The sequence below is a fragment of the Coffea arabica genome, chromosome 8c, assembly GCF_036785885.1.
Source record: "Coffea arabica cultivar ET-39 chromosome 8c, Coffea Arabica ET-39 HiFi, whole genome shotgun sequence".
Taxonomy (NCBI): Eukaryota; Viridiplantae; Streptophyta; class Magnoliopsida; order Gentianales; family Rubiaceae; genus Coffea; species Coffea arabica.
The window spans coordinates 6,158,281-6,179,777 of NC_092325.1; the positions used below are offsets into that span (position 1 = coordinate 6,158,281).

General features: G+C 33.6%; 1 protein-coding gene and 1 pseudogene across 1 annotated transcript; one reads left to right on the top strand and one right to left on the bottom strand.

The window, feature by feature from the left end:
• Window positions 1-3,876: 3,876 nt before the first annotated feature.
• On the top strand, window positions 3,877-5,208 carry LOC113706833 (beta-D-glucosyl crocetin beta-1,6-glucosyltransferase-like; annotated as a pseudogene).
• An 11,106-nt stretch (window positions 5,209-16,314) lies between these two features.
• On the bottom strand, window positions 16,315-21,195 carry LOC113705430 (protein FLOWERING LOCUS T 1-like). The gene is made up of 4 exons (XM_027227282.2): window positions 20,873-21,195; window positions 20,349-20,410; window positions 17,889-17,929; window positions 16,315-16,833 (listed from the first exon to the last, which is right to left on the bottom strand). Exons 1-4 carry the CDS (start codon window positions 21,068-21,070, stop codon window positions 16,610-16,612), a joined length of 525 nt encoding a protein of 174 aa, XP_027083083.1. The 5' UTR covers window positions 21,071-21,195; the 3' UTR covers window positions 16,315-16,609.
• Between the last annotated feature and the right edge of the window lie 302 nt (window positions 21,196-21,497).

Genomic DNA, 21,497 nt, shown 5'->3' on the forward strand with positions numbered 1-21,497 from the left:
GATCGAAATCTTCAATGAGGAAAAATTTAAATGTTGAGCGAACCCAAGATCCCGGATTTGGCAAAAGAAAATAAAGTCTTCAACACCTTGTTCGCTTGCCAATTAGATTGCATATCGAGAATTTGTAGATCTATGTAGTTGTCGATGAAGCTTGGAGGAAGGAACAAAATCTATGAAGGTCTTGAAATCAAAAGAGGGAGAAAGGACCAAGGGACAGAGGAAAGCGGCTCTACTAGTGACTGCTAGATTTTCACCAGTTAAAAGGTTTGGCCCATTCTTAACAATTTTATATTACTTCCCGGTTTAATACCAGAGCTAAGGTTGGACGGTTCAATTGGTCGAATTAGTCGGCTGAGTCCGATTTCAAAAACATTGGTTTTAACTGAAATAGTAGGAAACAACGGAACAATAGAAGAAAGGTAGAAAGAGCACATAGCAAGTAAGCATAAGAAGTTTGAAGACAGAAAAGAGTTAGGGGAGGTTGGGGAACTTAGGAAGCCGGCAATATTAGCAGAGGGTCTACTTTGCAATTAAGATGGTTGTAGGAGCTTCTCTTGAAATTTTCAGGAAGCTGCCCAAGTTACCGCATCTGTCATGCTACAAGGACTCGGTCAAAAAATATTTTGATAAACCTGGAGTTTTCCTACTCCTCGGGAGGCTAGGGACTTCGGATGAGGGATAATGAAAATTCATTCAGTTATTCATTGTTCTGAAGGGTTGCTTCGTGCCAAGTTTGAATTGAGTATGATTTCCTTTTCCTTTTTTGACATTATTACATGAAACTAGTTTTGTACCCGTTCGTTGAACGGGAATCATCGAAAAATAATAAACTATTTAGTTAATTTTATAAAAATGTCGATATAAAATAAAAATTTAATGTATAATCTATTATAACTTATCTTAAGTATATTACTATGTGCGCATTGTAATACAAAGTATTCTTATAATATAAATTTGAACATCTAATTCAGTGAATAATAATTCAAAAATAGAAAAAATATCATTTAACAATACCATAACATTAAAAAACTTGAAAATAAATAAAAAAAGTGCAGTAAATAGTGTCAAATAATATTCTATTCTTCATAAACTTGTTTTTATTTTTTTTTTGTTTGAACATTCTCCTCGATCTGTCCGTGCAAATCAGCATTTATTGATTTTTCATTATCGCTGCATGATAGCAAAGCAGGATAAGTAAGTACTAGAAAAAAATGATTTATCGCATTCAAAGTTGTGTATAACAATACGTAAAGATCATAATTTAAGAAAGTAAAATAGTATATTAAATCTACCTTCTCATGCAAATCTTTTTATGAGGATTCCCTTCCTTTGTGGTTTTTGTTGAACCCTCTAATGAATGATTCATATGAAGTGTATTGAAATGTTGTCGATTAAAATCATCTGTTATACTAATTGGGATCTGGGAAGAAAATGCTTCAGGTTGGTATTGATTGTCGATTCCACCAATCTGATAATGATTTATCAAAATTAAAGAAAAAAATATTATGTGAGATATAATATGTGAAATATAAGAGAAATTTATTGCACATTACCTGTGAAAGCATGAAATGCGTTTCCCTCCCGAAATCACAGGGGAACCATCTAGTCACTGTAAATCTATTACTACCTTGTTCTAGATTGTAATTGTTCAACTTGATTTAGAACACAAAAGGTTTCCACGTGATCTTATTTATAATTGATGACACGATTTCACTGCTAAATCCTTCCTGAAAATGAAATGCATAATAGATTTTTTTTTTTTTAGAATATTCAATGGCTAAGATAAGTGTCGGATTGTCTACTATTATTAAAAGAGTAAATCTTTTCTACACTGACAGTGTATACACTATCATCATTGGATTCATGACATGTGTGCAAAAATTGAATTTCAAATTCAAATTTTGCATAGTTGTCATTCATCCAATGCTGATAGTGTATACACTGTCAGTGTAAGAAAAATTAATCCTTATTAAAAATATTTTTAAAAATTAGATATAAGTTTACGTTGTTAAATTCGTCAAGAACAAAAGAAAGTTTGTGTTCTATTATTCTTTCAGCCTCTTTATCAAATATAACAAACCAAGTACTACCGATTGCATCACTTGCCAAGACTTTTAACATATAGCTGTATAAATACACATATTCTAAAAGTTATGTTTATCTAGATATTGTAACAATTAAAATGATAAAAAGGTTAATATTTTCTTTATGGACTTTTCCAGAAACTTTCAATCAGATAAAGTGACATTTCTCTTTGTACATCAATTATGCATGGGGACTGTGAGTCATGTAAAAACTTTCTTGGGCTAACTTTCTTTAATTTTCATGTCTAGATTCTTTGTACGTTGTTCTATATACGGGTAGATTATTTTAAAATAAAAAGAATGTATGATGAAGCTGTAAAAAAATTAAAAAAAGGACACTATAAAAAATATATATTATGATTTATTCATATATATCTAATAGAGGAGATTTATGTCTCTTTTATTTATATCGAATTACTTTTTAGTTCCTTTTTTGGGTAGGAAATAAGAATCATATAATATTAAGAATTTTTATAAGAAATAAGAATTGATATACATCCAAACAAAAAAGTAGCAAGCCACGTAGGAAACTAATTGCCGTCTCATTAAGCCATGTAGGAAAGAGAAAACGCGAAGGGATAAGTATGAGAATACGACTTTATTATATATATATATATATATATATATATATATATATGATTAGTCTATACCGGCAGTCTTCTTGAACTTCAGGTGACAAGTGTCAAACCTGTACAATAATAAATATCTACTCAAAAAAATATAATTTTTGTATAGTAGTGAGTATGGTCGAATCCACAGGAACTGAGGGATAATTCGTTTCTTATAGAGTTCAGAGTAAGGGGATTTTTGGAAAATACAAAAATAACTAATTAACCAACAAATAAAATAACTAATGGAAATAAATAGGAATTAAATCAATAATAAATAATTCTAGCCAAAGGTACAACTTTCGAACCATTCAACTGATCATCGATGCATAGATAATTCAATTACTCACTAATAGATTAGTTATAGTCATCAACAAGTTCTAACAACCAACTTTTCCTTACTTTATCGATAGTCAAGATACAACAGTTAATTATTCTCCTAAACAAGAAACAACCCTAGGTACGATCATAGGATTTAATTCCTCAATTGCATTAAGAATTAGAAAAGTCCAATCTTAACCAACAAAAACGTTACGAGGGTTTGTTTAAATTAGATCATACATTTCCCTAACATCTATGTAAGAATAAAGAATTTTTCAAGTTCATGAAAGTAGTTAAAGATGGCACCGTTGTCTACATGAGAAATTTTAATACCATTCTAATTGTAGGAATTAGTGAAATGAAATCAAAGTTTATTAGGAAATGTTGTTTTCGAATGTTGAAAGTTAGGAATAATTTAATATCAAATCATTTGGATTTAGACTTATTTTTGAGACTTATAAATTTATACTCTCTGAGGATGGCATGTTTGCAAAGAAAAGGTATTTGTGTAATTGTATATTCAACTCAATATATTATCTATCAATAAGAAGGATAACATTTCTATTTATATGCTTGTGTCTTTTTTAGACTTTATGGCATCAAAGGTTTGGACATGTTAACTATAAAGAATACATGATATGATAATATTAAATTTGTTACAATATTGTGATGAATAAGAAGACAAATTCAGAGGATGCATGCTGACTAAAATAACAAGAAATCCTTTTCCAAAATTTGAAAGAATATAAAAAAATTTTAGATCTTATTCATAGTGATATATGTGATTTACATAGTATACCTACATTAGGTGGTAGGAAATATTAAATTCTGAAGACCCAGCCACTTCTCAGCTCAAGATCCTCATGTTTCCATGGTTGGCTTATGGCTGCATATCTCTCAACCTAGAGCTAGCCAAGAAACTGACGGGTAGAGGATTTTCCGTATACATTTGCTCAACCCCGATCAATCTTGGATTCATCCAGAAAAAGATCACCCCAAATTACTCTGCCTCAATTCAACTTGTGGAACTTCATCTTCCAGACACTCCTGAACTTCCTTCTCACTATCACACCACCAGTGGTCTTCCACCCCATCTCCTTTCCACACTGCAAAGAGCCCTGAACAGTGCCAAACCTGATCTATCCAATGTATTAGAGACTATCAAGCCTGATTTAGTATTCTAAGATGTTCTCCAGTCGTGGACGGCTGCATTGTCTGCAACCCATAACATTCCAGCAGTAATATTTGCAATTTCAAGTGTGACAAATATTGCATACTTCTGCCATTCGTTTGTGAAGCCAGGTCTTAAATTCCCTTTTCCAGCCATCTACCTTTCAGATTTTGAGCGACACAAGGCTCAAATTGCTGCTGAAGATGCAGGAGCTAATGTTGACGAAAATGATCCCGCAACTAAAAGGCCAAACAGGTTCTGTGACAGCATCATGCTAGGAAAAGGCTCGAGAAATTGATGGAAAATATATGGATTATCTCTCTGATATTATGAAGCTGAAGATTATGCCTGTAGGTACGTTGTTTCCAGAACCTGTTGATGATGATCAGCAGGACAAGAACACCGAGCTAATCCAATGGCTTTCGACAAAAACCAAGCATTCGACTGTTTTCATCGCATTCGGGAGTGAGTATTTCTTGACTAAAGAAGAGTTGGAAGAGATGGCATTTGCATTGGAGCTTAGCAGTGTCAATTTCATATGGGATGTAAGGTTTCCTCATGGCCAGAGAATTAGGCCTGAGGAGGGTCTTCCTCAGGGGTTCTTGGAGAGAACGCGAGATGGGGGAAGAATTGTGGAAGAATGGGCACCACAGGCAAACATATTGGGGCATCCAAGCATTGGAGGGTTTATTACTCATTCTGGTTGGAATTCAATTTTGGAAAGCATAGAGCTTGGTGTTCCAATTATAAATATGCCTATGCATTTTGACAGCCATTCGATGCTAGGTCGATGGTGGATATTGGTGCAGGAGTGGAGGCTGTGAGAAATGATAATGGGAAATTTGATAGAAAAGTGACAGCGGAAGTAATAAAAAATGTAGTGGTGGAGAAAATGGGAGAAAATCTGAGGGGGAAGATGAAGGAAGTGAGTGAGAAAATAAAATTGAAGGAAAATCAAGTGTTTGATGAGCTTGTGGATTTGCTCACTCAGCTTGTGAAGGAAAATAGTCATCCTTCGAATTAATTCAACAACCTTCCTGGAATTATGCAAACTGCTTTATAGAAATATTAGAGTTTGTTCTTCTCTCTGAATTTCTTTTCACTTTTGTTGGGGATGTGGAAAAGTTTTCAACGTCAGAATTCTATCATAAAAATTCCTAGCTTTGTGAATTGTTACTACTTTTTTGTGAATTATTACTACATCTGTATTTTGTGCAATTTTATCTTTTTTTTTTTTAATGATGCACGGAATTCAGGTTAAAACTCTTGTACTAACATGCAGCTACCCGGTAACTTATTTTAGTGATGTCAAGATTATTATGATGTTACAGATATTCAGAGTGGAACACATCAACTCTCTCGGCAGCTCCAAGCAAAAGGAAACGGACAAAAAGTTTTAGTAATTTTAGGGCACATTACATATAACCCTCTATAATTTTCTATAATGACGGATGATCTTCCTAAGGTAAACTCCTTGTGGTTTTATGTAATGTGGAAAATGGATGAAATGCACAATTAATTACAGTAATTATATCAGATGCTCTCCAGGTGTGCGTATGATGAAATCATAATATCCATTCAATCCCATTTAAAAAAGATAAAATGCCTTCTACTAAATACTGTCATATCTTTAGTTGTTTAATAAAGTAAGAAAATTTCATAAATGTTTAGTATGTCATTTAATTTTCAAGTTATTAGAAGAGGCCAGAGCTAGTAACCTTTTATTTCTTCCCTTTTATATGACAAGACTTAGTTATACACTAGAATTTTGCCCATGGCTTAGCACGGCTTTTTTATTTATTGTGAATATATAAAAATCTAAATAATTTAAATACAAAAATTAACAACCATCCTATATGTTCATTCATATTAACTTTAAAAATTAATGTATTCTAAATTGATAGATTACAATTTTGCTATTTATTTTGTAATTAATTTTCCCTATTATCTTACCAAATGTGGATTAATTGTCAGATTCTATTCAGTTTTGGTATTTGTGCTTATTACAGGAATTTGGAGCAAAATGTGATAAAAATATGAAAATTTACCAAATATGATTTGAACTGACAAAGATAGTTCAGCACAAATAAGAAATGTGTCAACTAGGAAATCTCCTAAATTGTTGGCCGCGGGTAAAGAGGAGATAGAGGTCAATTGCGAGGAGGACTCCAGGGAGCCTTGGGAGAGCCAGCCGCCACAAGCAAAAAAGTAGGGAGAAAGCTAGTTTCTCGGCTGATTTCTACTTCTTTTCTTTCCATAGTATGAGGAATACATAATCCCAATTAGGAGACAACTTTTGGTCAGAGGAGACTTGGTTATCTTTGGCCGTCTGATGTTTTTTCTATCGTTTGTGTGAAAGGACAATGGGTTGGAACAATTAGTCATTCGTTGTAGTTTTTGCTTTTCTTTTCCTGATTCTAACGGATTGGTCATCTTAAAGGAGAGACGATGTATGCAACAATTAATTCTGCAATTTCGCGTGGTTTCCCCTCAACGGGAATGAACTAAATCTCTTTTTCTAATCAAGGAACAAAGGAGGCTTTGGTTCATCCTAAATTTGTGAGATCGAATTAATTTTATTTATTCCTCTTATTCACTGGTATTTGCATATTCTCTGTTTGTAATGTTTATGGTTGTTTTGTTAATTGAATATCCTGGGCTCGGACGTTGAATTAATTTAGCAACCTGATGTCAATTAGAGCCGTTAAATCTGTAATTGCTTTAATTGCTCTAAAATAATGACAACTGGCATGGTTGGGTTTGTGTCAGGGGAATACACAGGCTAATCTAAAATAATCCTGGTAGTGTGTTATTTGGTTAGAGTATGGCTCCTCTAATACGTAAAACAATTGGAGAATTAAATCTTACGGGCGTATCTAAGATTATTTCTCAATTAGGGTAGCGATTGACGGGCGTACCTCAGTCATCGACACAGTAAGGAGGAGTTGACTGTCATCGCTTGTTTGACAGTTATAACCTATTTATTAGTTAATAATTGGAATTATCTCTGCATCGATGATCAATTAGTTGAACCATTGCTGAAGTTATTTCTTGGCTAAACTTTTAATTATTATTACTCTGATTTTAGTGAATTGTCATTTAATCTTTAGTTGGCTTTTTTATTTTTAGTTGAACTGCTTTAATTGTCATCCTTTATACAAAAGCATCCCCCGTGCTATTTTGGATTTCAAAAGAGACAAATATTCTCAATCCCTGAGGATACGATCCTACTTGCCCTGTTTACAAATCAATAATTATTTGTGAAAAAACCATCACATTCGGGTATATCGGATCAAGAAAACTCTTCGGGAACAGGGTGAATCAAGTAGCCCATTGCACACTTAGAGTCCCTGCTCCAGTACTTGAAATCGGATTTTGGTTACTTTAATTGGCAATTAGGTTTATTTTTATTATTGCACAGGCATCGATAACCTGTCATAAATGTTCAATTATTTGCTAAATTTTAAAAATTTATTTATATCCTTTCTCTATAATATGATAGTATAAATCAAATAATGTATACTATATTAAAACCTAGGTAGATATTCTTTTTTTTTCTTATAAACATTCTCTTAGATAATTTAAATTTTTATAATGACCATAAGTCTAGAACCATATATTCATATTTAATTAACTACAAAAGATTCAGCAATCTATTTTTCTTCATCAATAAATATTCAATTTCCAACAATATTAAAAAATCTATCAGTATAGTAGTTAATTCTCTTTTTTACACTAAATTAACTCAAAATTAAGGAACAGATAATGAAAAATTTGAATACTAATCATGTGATGAAATGAAGTAATTTATAGGATATGTAAAATTTCAACAATTGTGATTTGAAAAAGATTTTACTATAATTCTATGTAATCCAAATACTATTCAATATGTGTAAAACCATGCGATCCATAACCTATTAATTCTCTTCAAATAGACAATGCCATGTAGGAGTGCAAAATAACTTTGATTAAAATAGATTGACAAATAGATCATTCAATTATAATCTCATCATTTATATGGTGTTATCGTACTATATATCAAGCTAATATAGGTATTTTATTGTGTAAAAACTTATGTTCATCCTTTTTTTTTGTTAAAGGGGAGATCTTAAACCCATGACGTTCTACTTACAATACTTCCCCTCTTACCACTGAACCCAACCCTCCCCCAAACTTATGTCCATCTTTTGTTATTGTAATCAATAAATTGGCTTCCAAAATCAAGAGAATAATATGAAAATTGGTATTCATTAATTTGGATGGAGAAAATTCCTAATACCTTTATAGTTTGTTTTTTCATAAATAAAAAAGATTTGTTAATGAGATTGCTGGAAATCGTTAAAACCAATTTATTTAACAAAGTCAAGAGGGATGTTTTGTAAAGAGTCTCTACAATTGGCAGGTTTTACATAAACCTAATACCTTCGTAGTTTTTTTTTTTTTCGGAGACGACAACAGTTGTATAACCTAATCTATTCTACATTAAGGGGGAGAGGGCGGACCTAAGGAGGCCCAGGGATAACCCGGAGGGGATTGAACCACCACCGGATCAAACAGGTGCACAATACACCCGCCTGAATTTTTTTTGAAACAAACCACTTAAATGTGGAAACCTTGTCTCCCACCCCACCAAACTAGGTGGTGGCCACCAGCCCAAAGGCCGGTGGTTAATACCTTCGTAGTTGATTTGGTGAAATCGAAATCTTAGAGAGGCAATTGCAAGATTGCAAGGACATCGTTGACGAAGAGAAAAATAAAAATAATCACACAGTTCCCTTTTCTCTCTTAAAGTGAACATGGCCATGAGCTAGAATTCAAGAACCGCTTAAACCCAGCACAGTTTAAAAAGCCCAGCAATGGCCAATCAACAACCTGGACTGCGTAAAGCATTTGTAGTCCAGTTTCGAGGTCAGAAGGCCCATCTATGAATACATTATTTTGAACTTTTGTTGGTCTTGACATATTAGAAAATCAAGAAAACAAAATATAAACCGAAAAAAAATCCTTGCAATCTAGCAATTTAATGGAGCAATTAACCACTGGGGGTGTACTTAGTGATCAGAGGAGAATTTTTAGAATATTTTCCACTATCAAGTTCAATGTTTAAATCCTGTGCCTGGTAATAAGGGCAATAGTTGGGGGTGGGATAGTATGGGGAGGGTGGAAAAGTTTGAAAAAAAAAAAAGGTTAATGGAGCACATTTTAAAGGTGAAACTTGTTTAAAAGAAAAGGTGTAAAATTTTGCAAATGTCAACAAGATCTTCAATTCTAGTTACTACTCATGCTCTCCCATCTTCTCAATCTGGACACATGTTATGGTATCTAGTAATTGATCTAACTTTTACAATGTGACAAACTTTTTCATCTAATCAATGAAAGATATTTGATGTGTCGTGTTTCATATATTTTTATGTTCCTCTACCACTATGATTTTATTCATGTATTATTTTTAAAAAGTGCTATTTAGATATGTTTTTACGGCTGGACAGGGTAGAAAGCACTTGCGGTAAAAATGATGCACAAAGAGATCAATTAGCAGGAAAATATTGAGTCCAGAAAGTCAGCATCTAATGAGTGATGGGATGGGGGCCAAACACAACGCCCATTTGACTTTAAAGCTAATTTGAATTAAATTGACAAGTTAAGCTATGATGGGCGTCTATCTTACAATCCAACTCAAGACCCGACATGCACTAAATAAATGACTTCTAATTTAAGTTGACTACTTGATTCTACCCTAAAAACCCTACTGGAGGGGGCCTTATAAATACATGAGTAAGAGCCGTTCGAAAGGGCTGTCAAAAGGAGAAGCAACAAATTTTTCTCTATAATTTTTCGTTTGCTAGAATTAGCGTAGTATATTTTATGAATTAGTTTTCTTTATTCACTTATGAGCATCTCTCTTACTCTTGCAATGATGATGTCTTGCTAGTTCTTTTATTCAAGCCAAGGAAAGAAGTGATGGCTCCTAGTATTGTGAAATCGATTTGATCTTTCCAACGTTTAATTAACTATACGCAATTCCTTGATCTTGATTTGTGTTTATGAATGTATAGTGGAGTAAGTCACGAATTATTCTCTATATGTGTCATATTCATGCCCAAGTACTAATTGTGATCCGTAATTGTTATGTTTTAGTATTTCATGTAGAAAATAAGACTAGTAATCGATTGTCCTCTTTTATGAACCCTTAGATGGAATTGTGGTGTTGATTAGATGATTGCGCGTGTCACGGGTTGTCATCAATTTCAGCTGATTCTTAGTTCCTAAAGCTAATATTAGATTAATTTGGGATTGTATCAATACCTAAATAATTTGATAATAAGAATACAACTACAGTGCGTCATTCTAATTGTTGACTGTAGAGAATCTACGAGTTATTACTGATTCAAAGTAACTTAGGCCGAATGGTTAATTAAAGGCTAGATCTCTAGGAGTTAATGATCAATCAGAGTGAAACCCTTCAAATTCTTGGCTTGATTTTCATTTATTGAGTATATTATTTGTTTTTAATATTACTTTCTTAATTTTGTTAGTAAATTCCTCTTTATTTCTTCCAGTTCATTCCATTGATTCAACTTAGAAGAAAAAATAAAAGTTTCACTATTACCCGAACTCCCCTGCTATAGTTTTGGGAATTCAATAAATAATTTTTGACACTTACAGCAAGTGATCAATAGTCCTTGTCATTCTTTGCTTAATGTACCACCACTTGATTATTTATGCTTATGGTTTTTTGGGCATAACTTGAATAGCAAAATTGTGCACTCCAGAAACGTAGAATCTCAAGCCAATCCAAATACACACACAACAAATTCGTCTGTACGCATGTACAGATAAGGAAAGAAAAAGAAAATCAAGACAATTACCATACTACTAAAATCATACAAATTTCTTCTAATCACTCGACTATAAGACGGCATACAAATTAACTTTTCCAATTAAAATTTAAAACTATGTCGACCATCGTCAACTTTAGTGTTCTTGCGTACCCATTGCATACATAGTACTGGCTAAAATAGATAATTTATATTACTATATAGTAGCAATTCCCCATGCCAAATGGAGATTAGCCCACTATATGCACCAAAATGCAATACAATGGTATAATTTCTCACTATTAATGAAGATCTATGCAAGTCCATGACCTTAAAACATCATCATACAGTAAAATCCTTTTTTTTTTTTTTTGGTCCACACCATGTAGTACTAAGGTTAGTATGATACATGTCTCCATGTGTGCACATTCGTACTAATATTTGACGAGTAACATATAACAGTAAATGTATAGATGGCATTGCCCTTATCTTCTTCTGCCTCTAGTACCACTCTGCCTCTGGCAATTGTAGTAAACTGCTGCAACAGGCAAACCTAGATTGTAAAGTTCAGCAAAGTCCCTATTGTTGAAGTTCTGGCGCGGCCTCGGTGCCTAATGTCTGCTGCCCAAGCTGTTGGAAAAGCACGAAAATTATGCAGTGGATCCCAGTCGATGGCCGTGGAGTCTCGTAGCACACAATATCTTGGCCTACAATCATCACCAAAGTGCAAGTTATTTCTTCAATGCATACACTACTGGCAAAATTATGGCTCACCCGTCTTTGTTTCTTCTTCTAGTTTTTGATGAGTAACAATATTTATTTGATATCATTTTGATTTGGTAATAACTTTTTCACAATATTGGTGCTCGTAAACGCTAAAACATTGAAGCCACCAGACATTTACTTGGACAGGAAAATGACCTATTTGATCCAAGCCTCAAGTGGGAGCAGCATTCCTGAGCAATTATTCACGCAACCAATTTCTCAACCCATGATGCAACTTATTAACTAAATAAAGTACTAAAACTATTCTTCAGGATCATCGTCTTTTGTTGGCTGAATACTGCTGAAGGTGAGGAATCATGTGTCATCAGACCCTCGTCAAATGATAGCATTCGAACATTTTATATTCAAATACTAATGACATTTCTTTAGGAATTAATATGATTCACATTTTTATTGACTAAGTTATCCTTTTGCTAAGTACATTTCAAGAAAAGGAACGAACTGCAGTTTTAGTTGTCAATGTTTGGCTTCTATGCCAAACTGATTCATGACATTATTATCAAAATAATTTTGATACCCAAAATTTCTTATTTTTGTCTAATTAAGGCAACTAACCAGAAATTAGCAATGGCTAACAGTGGAAATCAAATAAGCTTTAGTTAAAAAAAAACTTTGGCTTTTCATTGTTGGTCTCTTATTTGAGAATTTAGACCAATATGGTCTCCTAGATATCAAATAATTAAGAATTTAATATTAGATAACACATGAATTGAATTCTATATATGATAAATATGTTTCATGACCCCTAACAAACTATAAGGTGGAAAGGCTAGTTATGTGTTATTTTGGTCATATGTACAATCTAGTAGATAAAACTCAAGAATATATTTTTCTTTTAACACGCAAGAACTTGTCATACTCTTGGTATCTAAAAAAAGCATTAAAGCTGGTCTTTTCGTATGAGAAGAAGTACTCTTTTATAGTTTTTAGTTTTTTTTATTTGAATAAATTCTCTTCTAAAATTTCTTAAAGAGAGATTCTTATATCCTAAGATTTCCTAGTGAGAGTTTCTTCTCTTCTAAATTGTTCTAGTGAGAGTTTTATTCTCTTCTGGATTTTTCCTTGTGAGAGTTTTTTAGATTTTTATCTTTGTGAAATTTGAGATTTTGTAGATCTAGAATCTAGTTTTTCAGATTTGCAATTTCTCCATTATTATCATATCCAAATTTCTCTTTGAATTTGAACTAGTTTTAAATAGATTCGATTGCCAGCAGACATACACTGATATATTAGGCTACAGTGATTCATCCAGATGGAAGATACAAGATACACAGGAGTATCAACTTTATCTTTATTTTTAGGGTAAATTACATTTTACCCCCCTGTGGTTTACCCTTTTTTTACATAACCCCCCTCTGGTTTCAAAAGCTATACATAGCCCCCTCATAGTTTGGATTAAAGTGTCAAAGTAACAGAAATAGTCACTTGTAATGGAACTTTTAAAAATGTCGAAATTACCCTTATAAATACATGACACATTAACCCCCTATGATTTTTATATTTTACCATATAACCCCCTTATAGTTTAATACTTTACCATATAACCCCCTTATGATTTTCAAAATATACACATAACCCCCCTTGGTTAATACATAAATTTCAACCTTACATAAGGGTATTTTTGACATTTTAGGTGACGCCGTTACGAGTGACTATTTCCGTTACTTTGACACTTTAATCCAAACCATAAGAGGGTTATATATAACTTTTGAAACCATAGGGGGGTTATGTGAAAAAACGCTAAACCACAAGGGGGTAAAGTGGAATTTGCCCTTATTTTTATTGTTTTCTTAGATCTGTTATAACTATTGATTTCAGATCTATATGTATCTGTGTCATGTTTGTTTGATGTATTTTCTGTCATTAGTGCATATTTGTTTCAATGAAATAACCTTTTTTACAAAAAAATAAAATAAAAAGTACCTACACAATTCCTAAAAGCCGTTTATATCAGCACAATAAGATCCTTATAACTTAGAAGCCACCTTGTAAAGTGCTTAAGTGAGCACATTATACACGCAGTTTCAAGATAAAATTTGAAATTGAATCATCAGGCATGTGCATAAAAAAAAAATCATCAGGCATGAAATTTGTGATTCAGCCTTGATAATAATTGCAATACTCTGTGAAGGAGTTTCTTCTCCACAATTATTGAAGATATTTGAATTACTAATCACGAGAACATGAATGAGAAATTTTCAATTTTCAGGGCAATATAAATCTGGAAAACCTCATGATTAATTCATTACAAAATTAAGACAATTCAGTAAATCAGCAAGAAATTTATAACTAACAGCAAAAACAATCTAAATTTCTATCTTTGTCCACTTTGTGAAAGGCGAAAGAAGAAATGTATTCTACATTAAAGCAATTCAAGAAAACTTTGTCAAGAATAGAATCCTAGTCGGGGCCCTAGGTCCCTAATATACCCTTTTTCTACTAGACCTACAAAAAATGAAGTATAAACAAAAAATGTTAAGATCAAGTATAAACATTTTGTCACAGAGCTATGTGATTAGAGGATCTATGTATATTCGTCCTTCACTAAAGCTATCACATTAATAAATTCCACTCGTATGACAATTCAAATAAAATTCTTTTAAATCATTGAGTTAATTATTGTCCAAACATCACAATAAAGTAAAATGTAGTTCAACGCATAAATATTAAGGCCAGGTGCTGATGGCTAATTAAGTTGCAAAGAGAAGTATTGCAAAACTGCTAGTCAAGAGATCCAAGAAAAATCATGACCAAGAAATGTTTATTCCCTTGAAGGATAAATTAAACATTAAAACAATAGCATCCTAAGCCACTCATAATAGCAGCCTCAAAAAGTTAAAAGACGAAGACTTGCTTGCCTCAGCCACTCATAATAGTAGCCTCAAAAAAAATTCACAATGACAATTTAAATAAAATAAAATTTTAAGTTACCATAGCCTCTAGAATTTGGCTCAATCCGTAGTGGACAAATAGGGACCATAGAATGGCTTAGCAGTTTTGACTTCTGGCATAAAAAAAAAACAAAAAAAAAAAGTGGTTTTAGAGCTTGTAATTCTATGACGGAATATTTTTGCAGAAGCTCAGAAAGAAAGAAGGGTCTCATTCCTGAATATTCATACAAAAATGACGACAACGACGACCACAACAGGGGCTACATTTCTTTGTTCCCATAATATCATCCCCTCAAATTACAAAGAATTTATAATCAGCAATAGGGCTGTAAATGAATCTAAGTAATTTGAAAGGTGTAGTGTTCAAATTTGTTTAATTATTTTGATAAATTTAAATTTTTATTTAAATTTGATTTATTTATATCTCAAACCGAATTAGAATCGGCTTTTATCAAGTTAAACTTGAGTCGAGTTTAAGTAGTTTGAACTTTTTACATATAAATTTTACTTATATATTAATCAAGTTGAACTTAAAAGTTTATTAAATACAAATTACTATTCAAACTTGTTTGATTAGTTAACAAATGCCGGTTCGTCTTTCAACCTTAACCAACAATTGTATTTACAGTTTAGATGTGACAAAACAATTGTATTTATAGCTTAGATGTGACAAAACTAACTGTCTAATATCTGTCTTTATTTCTAGATTTTGTGCATATCCATCCCCTACTTGGTTTAGGCTATCTAGCGTGATTTTACAGAAACTTCGGCAGTTTCCTCAAATCTAAAACATTAGAAGGTAACAATTCAAATTTGTGTAGAAGTCTTTGTTTTCAAGATCACAATTTCGTCTAGCCACCAAACTCTTGACACGCTCACCATTTTTACCTTTAATTCAAGAGGCTGTGTCTAATCCACTAGCAGATCTACTCTTTAGCCAGTGGAGGCATGTGCCTCCGCCGGGCTCCACATGCCTCTACTGGCCTAAGAAAAACCCATGATAGCAAGCCAATAGGATAATAGGCATGAAATAGAAAATACAGTTTCCTCAAATCTTTTTGTAGTAGTGACTAATAAACTTAGATTATAAAATTAGAATTCTTTTTTTCTTCTAATATTTTATTTAGAATTAGAATTCTTTATATTTTATTTATCATTGGCGTGTTTTGTTCATAAACTTAGATGACAATATACCAATAAACAATAAAATATAAAGTATAGAATAAGAAGAAAAAATAAAAATATGATGTATTATTATTACATGAATAAATGAAACAAAAATTAAAAGAAAAGGAAGAAGAAAAAGAAGTTTAATTAGAATTCTTATTACCAATTGAATACTATTTCATTCTAATTTGTATTTCAAGTCATGCTAAAACTCTTAATATCACTATTTAAAAATTACCAAAATAAAATGATTCAAAATCAAAACATTGGGGGACCAAAAGTACAAAATCAAAATTGTTGACTAAAGTCAATTTGATTTCGACTGCTAGTCATTGTCTCATTTTTGTTAATTAAAATCTACCTGTAATCACAAACTTCGGAGACTTGATTTATTTTGGTTGAACTGTTGGGGACCAATTTGGCACATAGGCCAAATATTGGGGATCAATTTTGCACACAGGCCAAACATTAGGGACAAAACTGTAATTTTTCATAAATTCTTCCAACAAATCTTTATCTTGCACACTAGTCCCTAGTTTTTTTGCGTCTTCAAGTTTCACTTCTAATAATCCCCCAATTTAGTAATTGAGTATTACAAATAGCATTGTAGTACCAGCTAAAACATAATCTAAATTATATATGGTGTCCATTGCCCGTACATAGTAAGAGATTACCACATCTTTTATCACTATAAATATGATTCTAAGACCACCAAGTAATACTAATCAAGGGTAGTAGGACGCAATTATTTTTTCAGGTGCCCTTACGTCCTTCTGCCGCCACTGCCACTTTGCCTCTGGCAATTGAAGTAAACTGCTGCAACAGGCAAGCCTAGATTGTATAGCTCAGCAAAGTCCCTGGTGCAAAAATTCTGCCGCCACCCTGGTGCATAGACTATCTGCCGCCCAAGCTGCCGGAAAAGCACAAAAATTAAGCGGTGGATTCCCACAGATGGCCGTGGACTCTCATAGCACACAATTTCCCGGCCTACAGTCATCACCAAAATACAAGTTATTTCGTCAATGCAGACATGACTGGCAAAAATCATGGCATACCCGTTGTTCTTTTATTCTAGTTTTCTATGACTGCCAATATTTATTTGACATCATTATCATTTGGTACATAGTATTGGCTCTTGTAGACCCTAAAAATTGAAACCCTCAGACATTAATTTAGACTTGGAAAATGCCCTTTCCATCCAAGCCTCTAATGGAAGCAGCATGCCAAGGAACTTATTCACGCATCCAAGTTCACAATCCACAATCCACAATCCTCGTCTCCTGTTAGTTGAATAGTATAGGAAGTGAGGATTTATGGGTTTGATCAGTCCCTAATTAAGTCACAGCATTCTAAAAATTTGTTTCATATACTAATAATATTTTATTGGATGATGATTCCCATGTGTCTTGAGTCTCTTGACTAAGACGTCCTTTCACTAACTAAATTTAACATAAAGGAAGAAATATAGTTTTAGACTCTAATGTTTGATTCGTGTGCTAAATTAATCAATAATATTTTGACTGAAAAATATGAACATTCTACTTATAATCCTCACAAATTGAATTACAACCAAATTTAGATGAGTCGTCAAATGGTTACATCTGATTAATATTGCCAGTAACCTATATGATGGTGAGAACAACAACTCACATATAGTGAAAAAAATATTTATTACCTGTCAAGGTCAGCAGCGTGAGCACCTTAAGGTTGACACCGGCCAATTGGGCTAAGCCAGTTGGTTAGCTTTATCAAATTTGGATTTTATTGTTTCTCCCTACATTCGTGCATTTTAGTCTTGCCACTAGTAAGCATGCGCAGATCAGGTGAATCACTATTTCATCTACCAAAGCATATAATGCATTTTGGAGTACCTTTGATGGACTTTTGAAGTTTAAACAGCAAAAGTTTAAGGAAGGTTGGCCTAAGAAACCATTATGTAACTGAACGCATCTTCGACATGAAATCAAGGTTACAGAGACACTCACCAAGATGAGGGAAATAATAAGAAATATACGCTAAATTTAACAAATAGAAATACTCACCAAATAATGGACCTGTGGTGGCTGGAATGTCAGTGACCAACCTGTGAATGGTTTGCCAACATCATAACTAAATGAACCATGAAATCAAGAATGATGACCATGCATGCATGCTCACCCTGCATAGGCTTAGTCTTAATCCATGATCTTTTCACGAAGAAATTTGAAGAACTAATCATGGGAATATAATTTAGCAAAGTTCTATTTTCATGATAATATGATACTGGAAAGCCTCATGATTAATTCATTCTAAATGCCAATTCAATAAGCCCGCAGGAGATTTATAACTAAAAGCAAAAATACTCAAAGTTTCTATCTTTGTCCACTTTCGGAAAGGTGGAAAGTGACATATATTCTACATTGAAGCACTTTAAGGAATCTTTGTGCACTCGCTTCTCCACCTTGGAAAATAGATACCTAGTCTGGGCTCTAAAGTACTATACTTTTAGCTTCATGTGGATTAAGTGAATTGAAGTGCTTCTAAAAAATTTTATTGTAATGGTATATGTGACAAACTTTTATTATAGTTGGTTAGATGTTTTTAGGAGTGTTTTTTAAAGTGTTTTGAGAACATATTTTGAAATATTTTTAGAATTAAAATTTTTTGATATTTTTTAAAAATTGATCACCACTCACCACCACCGATCGCCGCCGCCACCTCTTTCCTCCCTCCCTCCTCCTCTCTTCTCCTCCTTCCTTCCCTTTCCTCTTCTTCCACCTTCTTCATCCTCCCTTCTCCTCCCCTATAATCCCTCCCATCCTTTCTCCCATGATCTGGTTGTGGGCCACAATTGCCCGAGAACAAATTTGGTTGGACCTATGATTAGACCTGACCACAACCAGATCAAGAGGGAAAGGAGGGGAAGGGGTTGCGGAGGAGCGATCGGAGGGGAAGGGGAAGAAGAGGGAGGAGGAAGGACGGGGAGGCAAAGGAAGAGAGAGGATAGAGGAGAGGGAGGGACGGTGGTCGTGGAGGTGGAGGTGGAGGAGTGGAGAGGTGGCGATGGTAATGGGTTATGGTGCGTGGTGCATGGTGCATGGAAAAGAAATGTGGTAAGATTTATCTTTTAATTTTTTTGTTAAGTTGTATTTGAGATTGTGTGTGTTTTAAAATTATTACTATAGATCCAAAAATAAAAGCAGTTTTTTTTAAAAAAATGACAATCCATATGGAATTGTTCTACTAGACCTACAAATATGAAGCTGTAACAATTTAAATGAAATTCTTTTGAATCATTGAGTTGATTTTTGTCCAAGCATCTCAATAAAGTAATAATTAGCTGGACGAAGGAATTTGAAAGCTGGATGTGATGCCTAATGAGTAGGCAAGAAAAGTAATTCGAAAATTGTTAGTCAAGAGAACCAAGAATAATCATGACCAAGAAATGTTTATTTCCCTGAAGGATAAATCATCCGTTAAAACAACAGCAGCCTATGCTTGCATAGATTTCAAATAAATATTTTAAAAACGAAAACTTGCTTGCCTTGAAGAAGGGTCTCGTTCACGAATATTCATAAAGCGACAACGATGGCAACATGGGCTACAACTCTTTGTTGCCATAATATATACGATCCCCAACGATATTGACATCATGCGGTGATTTTGAAATTCATAGTCAATCTTTCAGCAGTATTTGAACTTCAATTTGACTAGATCACCTACCTACTATCTGTCATTTTATGTATATTTTGGGCATATCTAACCCTTTTGTTTCTTTTGGTCATATATATATATATGGAAATTCACAAATATGGTTTAGCCCAACCAAATTCTCTTGTCTCTGCTCACCATTTTTCAATCGAAATTTTCAAGATTGTGTCTTATCCACTAATCGTGCCCCCACTAGCCAAAGAAAGTCGATAGTTTTAGGTATGGAAATTCAAATGAAAGATTCAATTCTATCAACTAATTTGTAAATGTGCCCTTGCTGACTAGGGGAATTGCTTCATTTAAGTATTGACTTTAGAAAAACATTATTTTAATCACCATTAAATTGTAAATTATGAACTTATGCATATGCAACTATAAGTAATTAAAAGGTTGCGAGGAATTACAAAGTTTCTTGCGTCCTATTATGTTATGTACCAATGACATCTTTCTAATATTTAATTACTACCTAATAAACTAAATTTATTGCTTACCGTCTAACAAACTAAAATAATTTTCTATCATTGGTGCTAACTAAAATACTGTCACATAATTCATCCTAAACCCCTACTCCATTTTTTCACTCTTTTTTTTTTCTTTGAGTTGCAATGCAATAGTATACTAGAAAGCAGAAGTAGTTTTGATAGGAAATTTTCTTGCATAATTTCCAGCAGCCCGGGAGAATATTTTGTTGTTTCTAAACACCCAAGATTACAAATCCTAGCTAGTAGCCCATCTGGAGCTGCATGAACAAGTGGTGCATGTACAAGACGTATATGTAAAGACAGAGATACAGAAGCCATGTGAGTACAAACCAGTAGAGATATTCCCTAAGGTTTGGATCACTCGGACTTGGAGCATCAGGGTCCACCATCACCTTCATAAACAAGAAACAAAAACGCTGTCAAACATGTCTTCATGACGAAAGAATAAAACCCAAAAAGGAACACCTTCCACCTGAACTATTGATTCCTAGCTTAGCCAGGCTGGATTACTCGTTCAAGCAACAAATAGAACCAGGCCAAAGAAAAAAGAAAAATATTACACTCCTAGGATTTTCATTGATTAATTCCAAAGAGGAAGAAGCTATATACGTTCCAATTCTACATGATGGGATAGTAAAAATAGGGAGGTTTTCTGATGAATTTTCAATCTTTCTTACCATGTAATCCAGTACCCTTATGCATGAAGACAATCAATTCAATCGAGAATATATGATGTTTTGATCGAACTCTACTATGGATCTCATCCAGAAACAAAACTTTGGAATGGAATAATGGCTCGTGGAAACTGACCAAAATAAGCATTAATAGTGATGGTAATGATCAATTTTACTTACCAAAGTATAGAAGGTACGAAAATCGTCACCTCCTATCTCAACCCTAGGCTGACTCTCAACCTGGGAGGCTCTGAGTTCACTGCCACTAATCACTACTCTGCCACCGTAGATCACTCTAAGGCTTACGGACCTTGTGAAGGGGTCCAAAACGTCCCCGATCACACGTCCAACCTCTAGAGGGTCTCCACCACTAGGCATAGTCTCTGTTAGACAGCCCAAAAAAGAGGGGCCAAATCCTGCAACTCGCTACTAGTTATTAGGCGGGAAGTGAGGTGAACTAGCTAGTGAAAGGGTGAAGTGTTTTGGATGCGCTGAAGGTCGTTCGTTATTTGTAGCTTTTCACGACTAGTTGGTCGTTCCAGGTATCAATGACCCTTTTCTTCATAAGAATCTTAACTTTTTCACGTTAACCAAGAATTTTCATTTGTTTTTTGTCGTTTTGGTTAGTGTTAGTTGATGTGGTTTAAGAAATGGACATCCCAAGAGTGTCATGTGGGATTTTTTCAAGATCCAATGTCAGATACCTAAATATAACTGTAAAATATAAATTGCATGCTGTTCTCCAAAATCTTTGGAAATGGACAACTACGGACGAAATTTATCACCAAAATAATTATTTTGCACC

What these genes read in the sequence shown, in the direction of transcription:
- LOC113705430 (XM_027227282.2), bottom strand. Translation starts at nt 21,070, where the DNA reads ATGCCTAGTGGTGGAGACCCTCTAGAGGTTGGACGTGTGATCGGGGAC. An exon ending in TTCGTACCTTCTATACTTTG is followed by an intron (nt 20,411 to 20,872) that starts GTAAGTAAAATT and finishes TTGTTTATGAAG; the next exon opens with GTGATGGTGGACCCTGATGC. An exon ending in CTTAGGGAATATCTCTACTG is followed by an intron (nt 17,930 to 20,348) that starts GTTTGTACTCAC and finishes AACCATTCACAG; the next exon opens with GTTGGTCACTGACATTCCAG.